Source organism: Pelophylax lessonae (assembly GCF_965119305.1).
Source record: "Pelophylax lessonae genome assembly, chromosome: 10".
In the NCBI taxonomy this organism is placed as follows: Eukaryota; Metazoa; Chordata; class Amphibia; order Anura; family Ranidae; genus Pelophylax; species Pelophylax lessonae.
Genome location: NC_138777.1, coordinates 161,881,360 through 161,896,626, shown reverse-complemented (window position 1 = coordinate 161,896,626; position 15,267 = coordinate 161,881,360). Strand labels below are relative to the sequence as shown.

The 15,267-nt window shown below is 48.4% G+C and overlaps 1 protein-coding gene across 1 annotated transcript in view; it reads right to left on the bottom strand.

The window, feature by feature from the left end:
* Window positions 1-15,267, bottom strand: part of DPP3 (dipeptidyl peptidase 3) — a 118,443-nt gene that overhangs the window by 46,216 nt on the left and 56,960 nt on the right. Inside the window, exons 10-11 of the mRNA XM_082269641.1 lie at window positions 6,649-6,843; window positions 5,217-5,329 (exon numbers count right to left, since the gene is read on the bottom strand). Of these exons, the coding sequence (XP_082125767.1) occupies window positions 5,217-5,329; window positions 6,649-6,843 (308 nt within the window). The remainder of the gene's footprint in view (window positions 1-5,216; window positions 5,330-6,648; window positions 6,844-15,267) is intronic.

Here is a 15,267-nt window from a genome sequence, read left to right as displayed (position 1 = left end):
TGAAAGAATGCAGTCAGCAATCACTACAGAACGCTCCTGAATTATTTAATCACTGACATATAGTAAACTGTTTTACTTTGTGTCAGTTTTGTGAATTTGAACAATGTTTCATTTTACAAATCAATAGAGGTCTATTCAAATAGAGTGCAGCTCAGGAAGCAGAGAAAGAGACTGTCTTTAGTCTTTTTCTCAGTTTCAAAAAAGAGACAGAGGTCTGTTTAGACCCCCGATGTCTCTCCAAAGCGCCCCCACCCCCCAAAAAAAAAAAATAATAGTAAAGGTAAAGGTAGATGTAGACATGTGTCTAAGGCCCCTTTTACATGGGGCGGATCCATTTTGACGGACTCTGCTTTCTCAGCGGCGATCGCTCCTCTCATCCCCGGTGAGCAGGCAGTTGACAGGTCCATCTACGCTCACTGTGCAGAGATAGACCGGTCAAAGTCCTTCTCTCCTCTATGGTGAGATCGGATGAAAATGGAGCTATCCGATCCAACTCGCTGGATGGATGTCGAACGTATCGACATACGTCTGTTTTCAGCGGACATTGTTGGATTGGATGCCAGGCAGGTGTCAGCGGACATCTGCTTCTCCATAGAGGAGAATGGGTGGCCAGATTGGGTCAGTCTAAAAAACGGACAGGTGGAGCCGATTGGTTGGATCGTGTGAAAGGGTCCTAAATCTCCCTTGCCTCTGAAGCCCAATCCACAATTGGATCAAGCTTCAGAGGCTGACAGGCGGTGAGAAAGCAATGTGATGCTTCCTCACTGCCAGCTTTAACCCCATTTTACCAACAAATGCACTGCAAACACATGCATTGCACAAGGTTGCGGAGAGTTTGTGTCGCTTCCCCTTGACATGAATGTGTAGCGTTTGGTGGAAGACATTGCTACAAGTGTGGGTCAAGTTTGCCGTGGGCGCAAAGCATCACAGCATCAGCACCCTGTCCACTGCCTAGTACAGCTTAAAGCAAAACTCCAGCCAAGAGAGGAAGCTCTGCTTTTTTGCACCCTGTCCAGTACCACATTTGACACTTTTTGGGGGAAGGGGGGAGCGGGTACCTGGTTTGAAAATGTATCTGCTTCCACTTCTGGAACGGTCTTCAGTTCCTGCTTGTTCTTGGGGCATTTTTCCTTCAGTTTTGTCTTCAGCAAGTGAAATGCATGCTCAATCGGATTCAGGTCAGGCGATTGACTTGGCCATTGCATAACATTCCACTCCTTTCCCTTAAAAAACTCTTTGGTTGCTTTCGCAGTATGCTTCGGGTCATTGTCAATCTGCACTGTCAAGCGCCGTCCAATGAGTTCTGAAGCATTTGGCTGAATATGAGCAGATAATATTGCCCAAAACACTTCAGAATTCATCCTGCTGCTTTTGTCAACAGTCACATCATCAATAAATACGAGAACCAGTTCCATTGGCAGCCATACATGTCCAAGCCATGACACCACCACCATGCTTCACTGATGAGGTGGTAAGCTTTGGATCATGAGCAGTTCCTTTCCTTCTCCATACTCTTCTCATCACTGCGGTACAAGTGGATCTTGGTCTCATCTGTCCATAGAATGTTGTTCCAGAACTGTGAAGGCTTTTTTAGATGTTGTTTGGCAAACTCTAATCTGGCCTTCCTGTTTTGGAGGCTCACCAATGGTTTACATCTTGTGGTGAACCCTCTGTATTCACTCTGGTGAAGTCTTGTCTTAATTGTTGACTTTGACACACATACACCTACCTCCTGGAGAGTGTTCTTGATCTGGCCAACTGTTATGAAGGGTGTTTTCTTCACCAGGGAAAGAATTCTTCAGTCATCCACCACAGTTGTTTTCCGTGGTCTTCCGGGTCTTTTGGTGTGTCTGAGCTCACCGGTGTGTTCTTTCTTTTTAAGGATGTTCCAAACAGTTGATTTGGCCACACCTAATGTTTTTGTTATCTCTCTGATGGGTTTGTTTTTTCAGAAGATGGCTTGCTCTTTGGATCTCATATTGAGAGTTGACAGCAACAGATTCCAAATGCAAATAGCACACTTGAAATGGACTCTGGATCTTTTATCTGCTCCTTGTAGATGGGATAATGAGGGAATAACATACACCTGGCCATGGAACAGCTGAGCAGCCAATTGTCCCATTACTTTTGGTCCCTTAAAAAGTGGGAGGCACATATACAAACTGTTGCTATTCCTACACTTTTCACCTGATTTGGATGTAAATACCCTCAAATTAAAGCTGAAAGCCTGCAGGTAAAGCACATCTTGTTTAATTTCAAATACATTGTGGTGTATAGAGCCAAAAAGATTAGAGTTGTGTCGATGTCCCAATATTTATGGACCTGACTGTAAAAGTCTTAGATCCTTCTCCTGCGTGCTAGAGGCATGAAAGGGCAGCTTGTATGCTGAAAAAGAGGGACCCCATCGTGACGAGGTGCCTTGCAGATTAATAAAGAGAGTACTCTTTTCACCAGTAAGACCCTTGATAAGTTCATCCAAAGAAGAACCATGTAAGCGATCCTCTGTAAAGGACAGGTCTGACAGAGCCTTTTTGTAAACCTGGTCCGCAGACCAGCTTTTTAGCCACACCATGCGCCTCATGGTTACCCCTACCGTGGATACTCTAGCCGCAAGGGGGGCCACATCTAACAACGCATCACATATAAATTTTATACCTTGGATCATTTTGTCCACCAGTTCGGCAAGGTCAGGGGGAAGCGGTCTCGCTTCCAAATCACTCTTCAAGAGCTTTGCCCATTCCATAATGGTCTGGGACACCAGAGCGATCGTGAAGACTGGTCTAAGTTTTGAGCCCACTATCACATGTAAGTGGCAGGACAGAGCCTCATCCTTCTATAAACAGGATCTTTAAAGACCGGAGGCTCCTCCACCAGAATCACAGTTGATTAGTTCAGTCAGCAGACTGGGTGGTCCACCTTTCGTGAAACGCTTCGGCACCACTAACGTGTTTAAGGCATCCCCACTGTTTAGTGGCAATTTTCTCAAAAAGTTCCGGACAAGGAAAAACCTTGACTGACTCTGGGTTTTGCAGGTTCCAAAGACACATGCGCCCCCGACGCTGTAGAATCATCTGCCATTAAGGCAGACAAGGGTTGTGACCTGGAGGTCCCCGCAACACCAAAGAGGGGATTAGTAGGTGATACTTGCTCCTGGGATTCTATGCTAACCCGGGGACAGCGCAGTGTCACTTTAATGCTGCAAAAAAATGGCCCCACACCGCTGCACCAGCGGTACTACAAGCCCCAGCACACTAAGCTGCAATATAGCAGAGTGATGGAACCACCTACTGGACCCCAATAGACTCACCACCGCCCAATATTTGGGAGAGCAGAGCCGGTCTGAAGTGTACAGAAAACGATCCTCACAGGAAGAGGAAGTCAGCACCAGAGGTAAAGCTTTGCCACTCACTGCTGTACAGCATTCTTGGACTCTGAGAAAATGGCCGCCCAATGCATTTCAAGAAAAGGCAGCGTCCCCGGCACACCATGTGGTCTACAGGCACACCATGCGGCCTACAGGATCTCCTGAGGGGTCTAGCAATCAATCAGGCAAAGGGGGTCCTTGGCAAGGATCACCACGAGGGTTAACCTCCCCCCCCCCACCCCCCAGCGGATCGTGCGATCAGCGGCATCGGCGAGCAGCCCCCCCCAGCCTGCTACAGCTCCTGCACTGTACCCAACTAAGGTAGGGACCCCCTATGAAATAGTGGGGAGGATGACCTGCGGGGGGGGGGGGCCTTGAATGGCCGATGGTCCCTAGGGACCCCACAGACAAGGGAGGTACATGGGGGATGGGGGGTAACCCGAGGGTCCGACCGTCCCAGGGAGGGGCCCACATCCACCCTGAGTCGGCAAGAGAAATGGGGGACACTACTCCCCATACCAACCGTATTTGGGTGGGCGCCACTCCACCCGGGGTGGGTGTGCTGACGGCCAAGCCAAACCAGGTCGTGTGCTGGCAAGGTGTTTCACTCGCTGGCCAGCCCCCGTCCAGTGGGGCTATGTTGTGGTGAGACCTAGTGCGGAGCTGCGACCTGAACATGCTCTTTGACCAGACTGGGAGACCATAAGGATCTAGAATATCTAGTCCGACGCCCTGCCCGGCTGTTGTTTGTAAGTCTCAGGAACATAACTAGCTAAAAAAAAAATAAAATTTAGACAAAAGGTTCACTTTTTACATAAAAAAACACGCTAGGACCGAAGGCCCAGCAGGGAACTAGGTCCTTACTCCTGACTAGGTAGAAAAAAAATGGAATGCCTATAGCAGAGTGAGTAGGTGTATACCCCCCCCAGGGACTGCCCCATAGGCGTGGTAACGATTTTTCCTGCCTAGTGTCCTACTCCTGTAGGAGGCAGCATAACCCAATGGTTAAAAAGAATATGGAGCTGCGTGTCAATGAACGAGAGAGAAATGTGTATTTATTATATTTTGTTGCAGAAGCCTGGAAAATCTCCTGCATTCTGTTAGTGTATCAGTTTACCTGTACATCCCATACAAGTAAGCAAAAACTCCCTGACAGGAAGACTAAATGAGCTACCACAGCGCTCCACAGTGCTGTAGTTGTTCATTGAGAACTACAAGCTGACAGTTGCAAAGGATGCCGGAGCTTGTAATTCATTCAGACACACACACAGATGTGTGTCTGAATGACACAGCTGTGTGGGCGGAGCCTCGCACAGCCGCACGGTATTCAAATAGTGGCAGCTAGTAGCTTCCCATACTGCTGCCACAAGGAGGGGGGTAATGGTTGGCTGCTGGGAGCATGTTACATGTTTCACACTAAAATCGTTGAACTTATCCTTTAGGTAGGGTGGATCTGAGGGTAGCAAGCCAATGTCAACATTCAGTGAAGCTTATCCTCACCATCAGAAGCTCTGGTGAAGAACGCCTGACCCTTTGACTTCAAGCCCTGGGGAATCCTGCGTGACCTGCTCTTACAATAAACCATCTTTTCTCAGAGTCCTCCAGCGTGTTTCCAATTACGCAGATTCAATTTCCAGGTCTGATCTGCCCCATGGTGCCCTGACTCTAAAGAGAAGTGACTTTCAGACTTCTTGGGTACACCTACCATCTCTTTTGGGTATCTTTTATAGTGTAGCTAGAGGGCCCATATCTGCTGTCCCCTTGACACAAAATACATACACATTTACTATACAAATAAAAACAGAACTCTGGACTGTTTCCCATTTTAAGTCAATATGTTTGTATACTGCACCTTGTCTTCCTCCGATAAAAATGTCAGCTTTTCACGCTCAGTGGTTGATCCAACTGATAAAACATTTCCCAAAGAGACGTTCTTAAATCCAACACTCTGCCTGATATCATCATCTGAAACAAAAAAGAATAGTACCCATGGCATTCAGCATTATAACAAAACAAACCATGTCAAACTATGTGAAATTTTTATAAATACACCCCTAACAGAGAGATGTTAACTGTTAATTTTAAAAATTAGGTTATGTTTTAAGGCTTGGAAAAGAGGGCTATGTGTTAAAGAATTAGTTCATTTTTTACAAAAGAAAAAATAAATGCACATTTTTGCAGGTAAAAGAATTTGCAGTTTTTTTCTTAGGAGCATGCAGAGCATTGCACCCACAATCAGCAGCTCGCAGGTGCAATGCAAGGCTCCTGCACGCTCTCAGTGCAAATGTCTGTTCGTACCTCCCATACAGACAGTTACTGAAGCCAGGGAAGAACCAATGAACTACAAGAGTGCTCACCAGCGCCCTTGCAGTTCTTCGAGAACTACAAACCACATGCAGTGGTGACAAATGGGACTTGTACAGTAGTTAATTCACTCTGTGCGGAATCCTGCATGGCCATGCTGTTTTTAAAGTGGTATTAAACCTGAAAGCAAACATTTAAATTGCACTTTAGCATTACATACATTTGATGCATTCATTTTTATTTTTAGGCTTCCTTCTATTTTCATCAGGTGATCCAGCCAGCTTGTTTTTTAAAAGAACACATGAGCTCTCCAGCAGAATGTATCAGGTATAGAGATTAGACAAACCATTTACCACTGACATGGGTGCGTACAATGATCAGCTTTTATTTATGTAAACCTGTAACTTCTTATAAAGCGTTGTCTGGAGTTTGGCTTCAATTTGTTAGTGTATCTAAATCTGCTAGTATATCCAACAATCCTCTTCCCCCAGACTGACAATGCTTCTAATCAAAAGGTGCCCCCTAAGCTTCTTCATCCAGAGTGGGGGCACTTTATTACACGGGGCGTGTTACTGGCCTGATCAGCAGGAGGAAAAAAATAGTCTAAAATGAGAAAACGAATGCAGCCACCACATCTAATAATTGGTAAGCTGCAAAATATTACATTCTTGGATTTGGGTTTAATACCACTTTAAATTGTGACAGTAGGTGCAGGGAGAGGATCCCCTGTCCGCTGTCACAGAGAGGGGATCAGGGGAGGATACTGAACATGTTATGCCCCAAATATGAATGTAACATGTTCAGAAACATATCATTTAAGGTCTGTTGAAGAGTAAAGGGTAGGGGTTAAAGCATGCTACAAAATCATGTTTTTTAGCACTGAAAACCACCTCATCAATTTCTGTCCATCTTTAATTCACCATATACTGTTCTGTGGTCTAAACAAAGCACATACTGTTAGCAGAAGTTTAGCAACTCACAATTGGGTATGTTGATTCCAGCTGGGATGCCACTTCCACTAAATGTTACAACATCCAAGGAGGTGAAGTCTGGACGGAGGAAAGCATCCTTCTCATATGGAGATGGCCATGGAAGGCTTGCCACAAGGCTCTCTGCTGCGGACACAAGCTGAGCAAAACGAGCACTTACCAATTTGTTAACTACTGCTACAAAGCCTGTGAATACAGCAAAGTGTTTGTTACCAACAAGGAAGAAAGAAAGAAATAGTTTACACAATAAAATTATACCCTTCCAAATTTTAAACCCCTTTATTTACCAAAACTCTGAATCAATATCCTATCAATGTACGGTTTAACATTTGTTTAATTTTGAAGAAAACGGGGAGGGGTTGATTATAGTTTGGAATCATTTTTAGCAAAAAGAAAAAATGAATTCCCCACTGATTGGGACTATAATAACCTACATATGAAGTATAGGGGGTGAGTATGAAGTGTTGTATAAAAATATAAATTTTATTAATAATATTGGTAAAAACATGTACAGTGGGTACGGAAAGTATTCAGACCCCCTTAAATTTTTCACTCTTTGTTATATTGCAGCCATTTGCTAAAATCATTTAAGTTCATTCTTCTTCCTCATGAATATACACATAGCACCCCATACTGACAGAAAAACACAGAATTGTTGACATTGTTGCAGATTTATTAAAAAAGAAAAACTGAACTATCACATGGTCCTAAGTATTCAGACCCTTTGCTCAGTATTTAGTAGAAGCCCCCTTTTGATCTAATACAGCCAGGAGTCTTTTTGGGAAAGATGCAACAAGTCTTTCACACCTGGATTTGGGGATCCTCTGCCATTCCTCCTTGCAGATCCTCTCCAGTTCTGTCAGGTTGGATGGTAAACGTTGGTGGACAGCCATTTTTAGGTCTCTCCAGAGATGCTCAATTGGGTTTAAGTCAGGGCTCTGGCTGGGCCATTCAAGAACAGTCACGGAGTTGTTGTGAAGCCACTCCATTATTTTAGCTGTGTGCTTAGGGTCATTGTCTTGTTGGAAGGTAAACCTTCGGCCCAGTCTGAGGTCCAGAGCACTCTGGAGAAGGTTTTCGTCCAGGATATCCCTGTACTTGGCCGCATTCATCTTTCCCTCGATTGCAACCAGTCGTCCTGTCCCTGCAGCTGAAAAACACCCCCACAGCATGATGCTGCCACCGCCATGCTTCACTGTTGGGACTGTATTGGACAGGTGATGAGCAGTGCCTGGTTTTCTCCACACATACCGCTTAGAATTAAGGCCAAAAAGTTCTATTTTGGTCTCATCAGACCAGAGAATCTTATTTCTCACCATCTTGGAGTCCTTCAGGTGTTTTTTAGCAAACTCCATGCGGGCTTTCATGTGTCTTACACTGAGGAGAGGCTTCCGTCGGGCCACTCTGCCATAAAGCCCCGACTGGTGGAGGGCTGCAGTGATGGTTGACTTTCTACAACTTTCTCCCATCTCCTGACTGCATCTCTGGAGCTCAGCCACAGTGATCTTTGGGTTCTTCTTTACCTCTCTCACCAAGGCTCTTCTCCCCCGATAGCTCAGTTTGGCCGGACGGCCAGCTCTAGGAAGGGTTCTGGTCGTCCCAAACGTCTTCCATTTGAGGATTATTGAGGCCACTGTGCTCTTAGGAACCTTAAGTGCAGCAGAAATCTTTTTGTAACCTTGGCCAGATCTGTGCCTTGCCACAATTCTGAATCTGAGCTCTTCAGGCAGTTCCTTTGACCTCATGATTCTCATTTGCTCTGACATGCATTGTGATCTGGAAGGTCTTATATAGACAGGTGTGTGGCTTTCCTAATCAAGTCCAATCAGTATAATCAAACACAGCTGGACTCAAATGAAGGTGTAGAACCATCTCAAAGATGATCAGAAGAAATGGAAAGCACCTGAGTTAAATATATGAGTGTCACAGCAAAGGGTCTGAATACTTAGGACCATGTGATATTTCAGTTTTTCTTTTTTAATAAATCTGCAACAATGTCAACAATTCTGTGTTTTTCTGTCAGTATGGGGTGCTATGTATACATTCATGAGGAAGAAGAATGAACTTAAATGATTTTAGCAAATGGCTGCAATATAACAAAGAGTGAAAAATTTAAGGGGGTCTGAATACTTTCTGTACCCACTGTATATGTAGTCCAAAACAATTAGGACGTGATTGTTCATACAGCAGAGACATCAACATATCTGATACATAAATGCAAAATCTTCCATGCAACAATATAGCTGACACAAAGATGGACAGAATGTGTAGTGCAGAGGCTGACAAACCCAACGCGTTTCAAAATAATTGATTATTCCTTCTTCAGGGGGTTTTCGTATGTCTTGTAATAGCCTGATTGCTTCTATAAAAAAAAAAATTGAATAGATTATATTTTAGAACAAATTGATGCATAGTAAACTATGTAAGGTTGCTCCTCTCATAGCAACAAACACTGCATCTGATGGCAGCCATATATACTTACATAGCGGAAGTTGTTTAGAAGCATTAAGAACACATCACAAATTAAAACCATAAACGGGATAGCAGCGGACAAGGATATAGGACAGGAGGTTCCAATCCCAGAGCCCCCACAGCGGCATTCACTCTGACAAGACAAAGAATTAGTCTACAATATGTAAAAGATGTATATAAGCAATAAAAAAAAAAAAAAGCTACAAAAAATAGTGTTACGTCAAAATGAAGCGACCGAAAATGCCCCATAAATGTATAGGATATATTGTACAAAGTATGTCAGTACAAATTATGAATAAGATATTAGGCAAAATTTTGCAAATTATATGGGCATATGCATCTAAAAAACCCAATTTGTGCAACAGTTTTAAAAAAATAAAATAAGGTATAGGTGTGCAGAAAAAGCACATGGAAATATCAATGCTAATGCAGAGATCGCAATACCTGTGAAGCAGGAGGCAGTTAGGGAAAGAAACGAAAAAGGTTTTACGTGGGAGACAGGTATTTGCAACATTTTGCCCTTATATTGGGCGAATATCTTATTCATATTTTGTGCTGACATACTTTGTACAATATATCCTATACATTTATGGGGCATTTTCTGTCGCTTCATTTTGATATAGCTATTTTTTGTAGCTCTATTTTTTATTGCTTATATATATCTTTTACATATTGTAGACTAATTCTATATATCTTCATAGGTGGCCCTGCTCGGAGGCCATCTGGTCTTGTCAGAGTGAATGCCGCTGTAGGGGCTCTGGGATTGGAACCTATATTACCTGTCCTATATGGTTTTAATTTGTGATGTGTTCTTAATGCTTCTAAACAACTTCCACTATCTAAGTATATATGGCTGCCATCAGATGCAGTGTTTGTTGCTATGAGAGGAGCAAACTTACAATCAGGCTATTACAAGACATACGATACCCCTGAAGAAGGATTAATCAATTATTTCGAAACGCGTTGGCTTTGTCCGTTAGCTACACATTCTGTCCATCTTTGTGTCAGCTATATTGTTGCATGGAAGATTGTTTTGCATTTATGTATCAGACATGTTGATGTCTCTGCTGTATGAACAATCACGTCGGCACGTCCCAATTGTTTTTGACTACATATACATTATTTTACCAATATTATTGATAACATTTATATTTTTATACAACTCTTCATACTCACCCCTTATACTTCATATGTAGGTTATTATAGTTCCAATCAGTGGGGAATTTGTTTTCCTTTTTGCTAAACATTTGTTTAATTAACGCTAAATAAAACTATGGTGGTAAGCAGGTAGTCTAGGTACCTCTAGGCCCTAGAGGCAATTTCATACATTTAAGAGACTGCTTTTCCATAAAGACACTTCTCATACTACATTCATCATAAAGAGTAACACGTTTCTTTTCCTTGTGTCAAATATTCAGATGTGAAGGAGGCAGTGCTGTGTGTGTGGGGAGGGGAAGACGTGAAGGAGGCAGTGCTGTGTGTGGGGGGGGGAGATGTGAAGGGGGCAGTGCTGTGCGTGTGGGGAGGGGAAGATGTGAAGGAGGCAGTGCTGTGTGTGGGGGGGGGGGGAGATGTGAAGGGAGGTAGTGCTGTGTGTGGGGGGGGGGGGAGATGTGAAGGGAGGTAGTGCTGTGTGTGGGGAAGGGAAGATGTGAAGGAGGCAGTGCTGTGTGTGGGGGGGGGGGGGAGATGTGAAGGGAGGTAGTGCTGTGTGTGTGGCTGGAGATGTGAAGGAGGCAGTGCTGTGTGTGGGGAAGGGAAGATGTGAAGGAGGCAGTGCTGTGTGTGGGGGGGGGGGGGAGAGATGTGAAGGGAGGTAGTGCTGTGTGTGTGTGGCGGGAGATGTGAAGGGGGGCAGTGCTGTGTGTGTGGCGGGAGATGTGAAGGGAGGTAGTGCTGTGTGTGTGGCGGGAGATGTGAAGGGAGGCAGTGCTGTGTGTGTGGCGGGAGATGTGAAGGGAGGCAGTGCTGTGTGTGTGGCGGGAGATGTGAAGGGAGGCAGTGCTGTGTGTGGGGGGGGGGGGAGATGTGAAGGGAGGCAGTGCTGTGTGTGTGGCGGGAGATGTGAAGGGAGGCAGTGCTGTGTGTGTAGGGGGAGATGTGAAGGGAGGCAGTGCTGTGTGTGTGGGGAGGGGAAGATGTGAAGGGGGCAGTGCTGTGTGTGGGGGGAGGGGGTGAGGTTAAGGGGGCAGTGCTGTGTGTGGGGGGAGATGTGAAGGGAGGCAGTGCTGTGTGTGTGGGGAGGGGAAGATGTTAAGGGGGCAGTGCTGTGTGTGGGGGGAGATGTAAAGGGGGGCAGTGCTGTGTATGTAGGGTAAGGTGAAGGGGGCAGTGCTGTGTGTGTGGGTGATGTGAAGAGAGGCAGTGCTGTGTGTGTGGGGTGATGTGAAGGGGGCAGTGCTGTGTGTGGGGGTGATGTGAAGGGGGGCAGTGCTGTGTGTGGGGGTGATGTGAAGGGGGGGGGGTTCTGTGTGTGTCTGGGTGATGTGAAAGGGGGCAGTGCTGTGTGTCTGGGTGATGTGTAGGTAGGCAGTGCTGTGTGTGGGGTGATGTGAAGGGAGGTAGTGCTGTGTGTGGGGGTGAGGTGAAGGGAGGGGGTTCTGTGTGTGTCTGAGTGATGTGAAGGTGGGCAGTGCTGTGTGTGGGGTGATGTGAAGGGGGGCCGTGCTGTGTGTCTGGGTGATGTGAAGGGGGGCAGTGCTGTGTGTCTGGGTGATGTGAAGGTGGGCAGTGCTGTGTGTCTGGGTGATGTGAAGGTGGGCAGTGCTGTGTGTCTGGGTGATGTGAAGGTGGGCAGTGCTGTTTGTCTGGGTGATGTGAAGGTGGGCAGTGCTGTGGGTCTGGGTGATGTGAAGGTGGGCAGTGCTGTGGGTCTGGGTGATGTGAAGGGGGCAGTGAAGGGGGAGGGGGGGAAGTTCTGTGTGTGTATGGGTGATGTGAAAGGGGGCAGTGCTGTGTGTGTGGGGGTGAGGTGAAGGGGGAGGGGGGGAAGTTCTGTGTGTGTATGGGTGATGTGAAAGGGGGCAGTGCTGTGTGTCTGGGTGATGTGAAGGTGGGCAGTGCTGTGTGTCTGGGTGATGTGAAGGGGGGCAGTGCTGTGTGTCTGGGTGATGTGAAGGGAGGCAGTGCTGTGTGTCTGGGTGATGTGAAGGGGGGCAGTGCTGTGTGTCTGGGTGACGTGAAGGTGGGCAGTGCTGTGTGTCTGGGTGATGTGAAGGGGGGCAGTGCTGTGTGTCTGGGTGATGTGAAGGGGGGCAGTGCTGTGTGTCTGGGTGATGTGAAGGTGGGCAGTGCTGTGTGTGTGGGGGTGAGGGGGGGGGGGAGTTCTGTGTGTGTATGGGTGATGTGAAAGGGGGCAGTGCTGTGAAGGTGGGCAGTGCTGTGTGTCTGGGTGATGTGAAGGTGGGCAGTGCTGTGTGTGGGGTGATGTGAAGGGGGGCCGTGCTGTGTGTCTGGGTGATGTGAAGGGGGGCAGTGCTGTGTGTCTGGGTGATGTGAAGGGGGGCAGTGCTGTGTGTCTTGGTGATGTGAAGGTGGGCAGTGCTGTGTGTCTGGGTGATGTGAAGGTGGGCAGTGCTGTGTGTCTGGGTGATGTGAAGGTGGGCAGTGCTGTGTGTCTGGGTGATGTGAAGGTGGGCAGTGCTGTGGGTCTGGGTGATGTGAAGGTGGGCAGTGCTGTGGGTCTGGGTGATGTGAAGGGGGCAGTGAAGGGGGAGGGGGGGAAGTTCTGTGTGTGTATGGGTGATGTGAAAGGGGGCAGTGCTGTGTGTGTGGGGGTGAGGTGAAGGGGGAGGGGGGGAAGTTCTGTGTGTGTATGGGTGATGTGAAAGGGGGCAGTGCTGTGTGTCTGGGTGATGTGAAGGTGGGCAGTGCTGTGTATCTGGGTGATGTGAAGGGGGGCAGTGCTGTGTGTCTGGGTGATGTGAAGGGGGGCAGTGCTGTGTGTCTGGGTGATGTGAAGGGAGGCAGTGCTGTGTGTCTGGGTGATGTGAAGGGGGGCAGTGCTGTGTGTCTGGGTGACGTGAAGGTGGGCAGTGCTGTGTGTCTGGGTGATGTGAAGGGGGGCAGTGCTGTGTGTCTGGGTGATGTGAAGGGGGGCAGTGCTGTGTGTCTGGGTGATGTGAAGGTGGGCAGTGCTGTGTGTGTGGGGGTGAGGGGGGGGGGGGAGTTCTGTGTGTGTATGGGTGATGTGAAAGGGGGCAGTGCTGTGAAGGTGGGCAGTGCTGTGTGTCTGGGTGATGTGAAGGTGGGCAGTGCTGTGTGTCTGGGTGATGTGAAGGGGGCAGTGCTGTGTGTGGGGTGATGTGAAGGGGGGCCGTGCTGTGTGTCTGGGTGATGTGAAGGGGGGCAGTGCTGTGTGTCTTGGTGATGTGAAGGTGGGCAGTGCTGTGTGTCTGGGTGATGTGAAGGTGGGCAGTGCTGTGTGTCTGGGTGATGTGAAGGTGGGCAGTGCTGTGTGTCTGGGTGATGTGAAGGTGGGCAGTGCTGTGGGTCTGGGTGATGTGAAGGGGGCAGTGAAGGGGGAGGGGGGGAAGTTCTGTGTGTGTATGGGTGATGTGAAAGGGGGCAGTGCTGTGTGTGTGGGGGTGAGGTGAAGGGGGAGGGGGGGAAGTTCTGTGTGTGTATGGGTGATGTGAAAGGGGGCAGTGCTGTGTGTCTGGGTGATGTGAAGGGGGGCAGTGCTGTGTGTCTGGGTGATGTGAAGGTGGGCAGTGCTGTGTGTCTGGGTGATGTGAAGGTGGGCAGTGCTGTGTGTCTGGGTGATGTGAAGGTGGGCAGTGCTGTGTGTCTGGGTGATGTGAAGGTGGGCAGTGCTGTGTGTCTGGGTGATGTGAAGGGGGGCAGTGCTGTGTGTCTGGGTGATGTGAAGGGGGGCAGTGCTGTGTGTCTGGGTGACGTGAAGGTGGGCAGTGCTGTGTGTCTGGGTGATGTGAAGGGGGGCAGTGCTGTGTGTCTGGGTGATGTGAAGGGGGGCAGTGCTGTGTGTCTGGGTGATGTGAAGGTGGGCAGTGCTGTGTGTCTGGGTGATGTGAAGAGGGGCAGTGCTGTGTGTCTGGGTGATGTGAAGGTGGGCAGTGCTGGGTGTCTGGGTGATGTGAAGGTGGGCAGTGCTGTGTGTGTGGGGGTGAGGTGAAGGGGGGGGGGGGAGTTCTGTGTGTGTATGGGTGATGTGAAAGGGGGCAGTGCTGTGAAGGTGGGCAGTGCTGTGTGTCTGGGTGATGTGAAGGTGGGCAGTGCTGTGTGTCTGGGTGATGTGAAGGTGGGCAGTGCTGTGTGTGGGGTGATGTGAAAGGGCGCAGTGCTGTGTGTGGGGTGATGTGAAAGGGGGCAGTGCTGTGTGTGGGGTGATGTGAAGGGGGGCAGTGCTGTGTGTGTGGGGGTGAGGTGAAGGGGGAGGGGGGAAGTTCTGTGTGTGTATGGGTGATGTGAAGGGGGGCAGTGCTGTGTGTCTGGGTGATGTGAAGGGGGGCAGTGCTGTGTGTCTGGGTGATGTGAAGGTGGGCAGTGCTGTGTGTCTGGGTGATGTGAAGGTGGGCAGTGCTGTGTGTCTGGGTAAAGTGAAGGGGGGCAGTGCTGTGTGTCTGGGTGATGTGAAGGTGGGCAGTGCTGTGTGTCTGGGTGATGTGAAGGTGGGCAGTGCTGTGTGTCTGGGTGATGTGAAGGGGGGCAGTGCTGTGTGTGGGGTGATGTGAAGGGGGGCAGTGCTGTGTGTGGGGTGATGTGAAGGGGGGCAGTGCTGTGTGTGGGGTGATGTGAAGGGGGGCAGTGCTGTGTGTGGGGTGATGTGAAGGGGGGCAGTGCTGGGTGTGTCTGGGTGATGTGAAGAAGGGCAGTTCTGTGTGTGTGGGTGATGTGAAGGGGGGTAGTACTGTGTTTGTGGGGGAGGGGTAGATGTAAAGGGGGGCAGTGCTGTGTGTGTGGGGGAGATGTAAAGGGGGGCAGTGCTGCATATGTGCGGGGTGGGGGTGATTTGAAGTTGGCAGTGCTGTGCGCGTGCATGTTTGTGTGGTGACAAAGTTTTATGTGAGGTGAAGGGGGCAGAGGACACTACTGCGGGGGGTCATGTGAAGGGGCAATGGACAGTACTGTGGCAGAGGGATGATGTAAAGGGGCAGGAAAACAATACTGTGGGGGAGG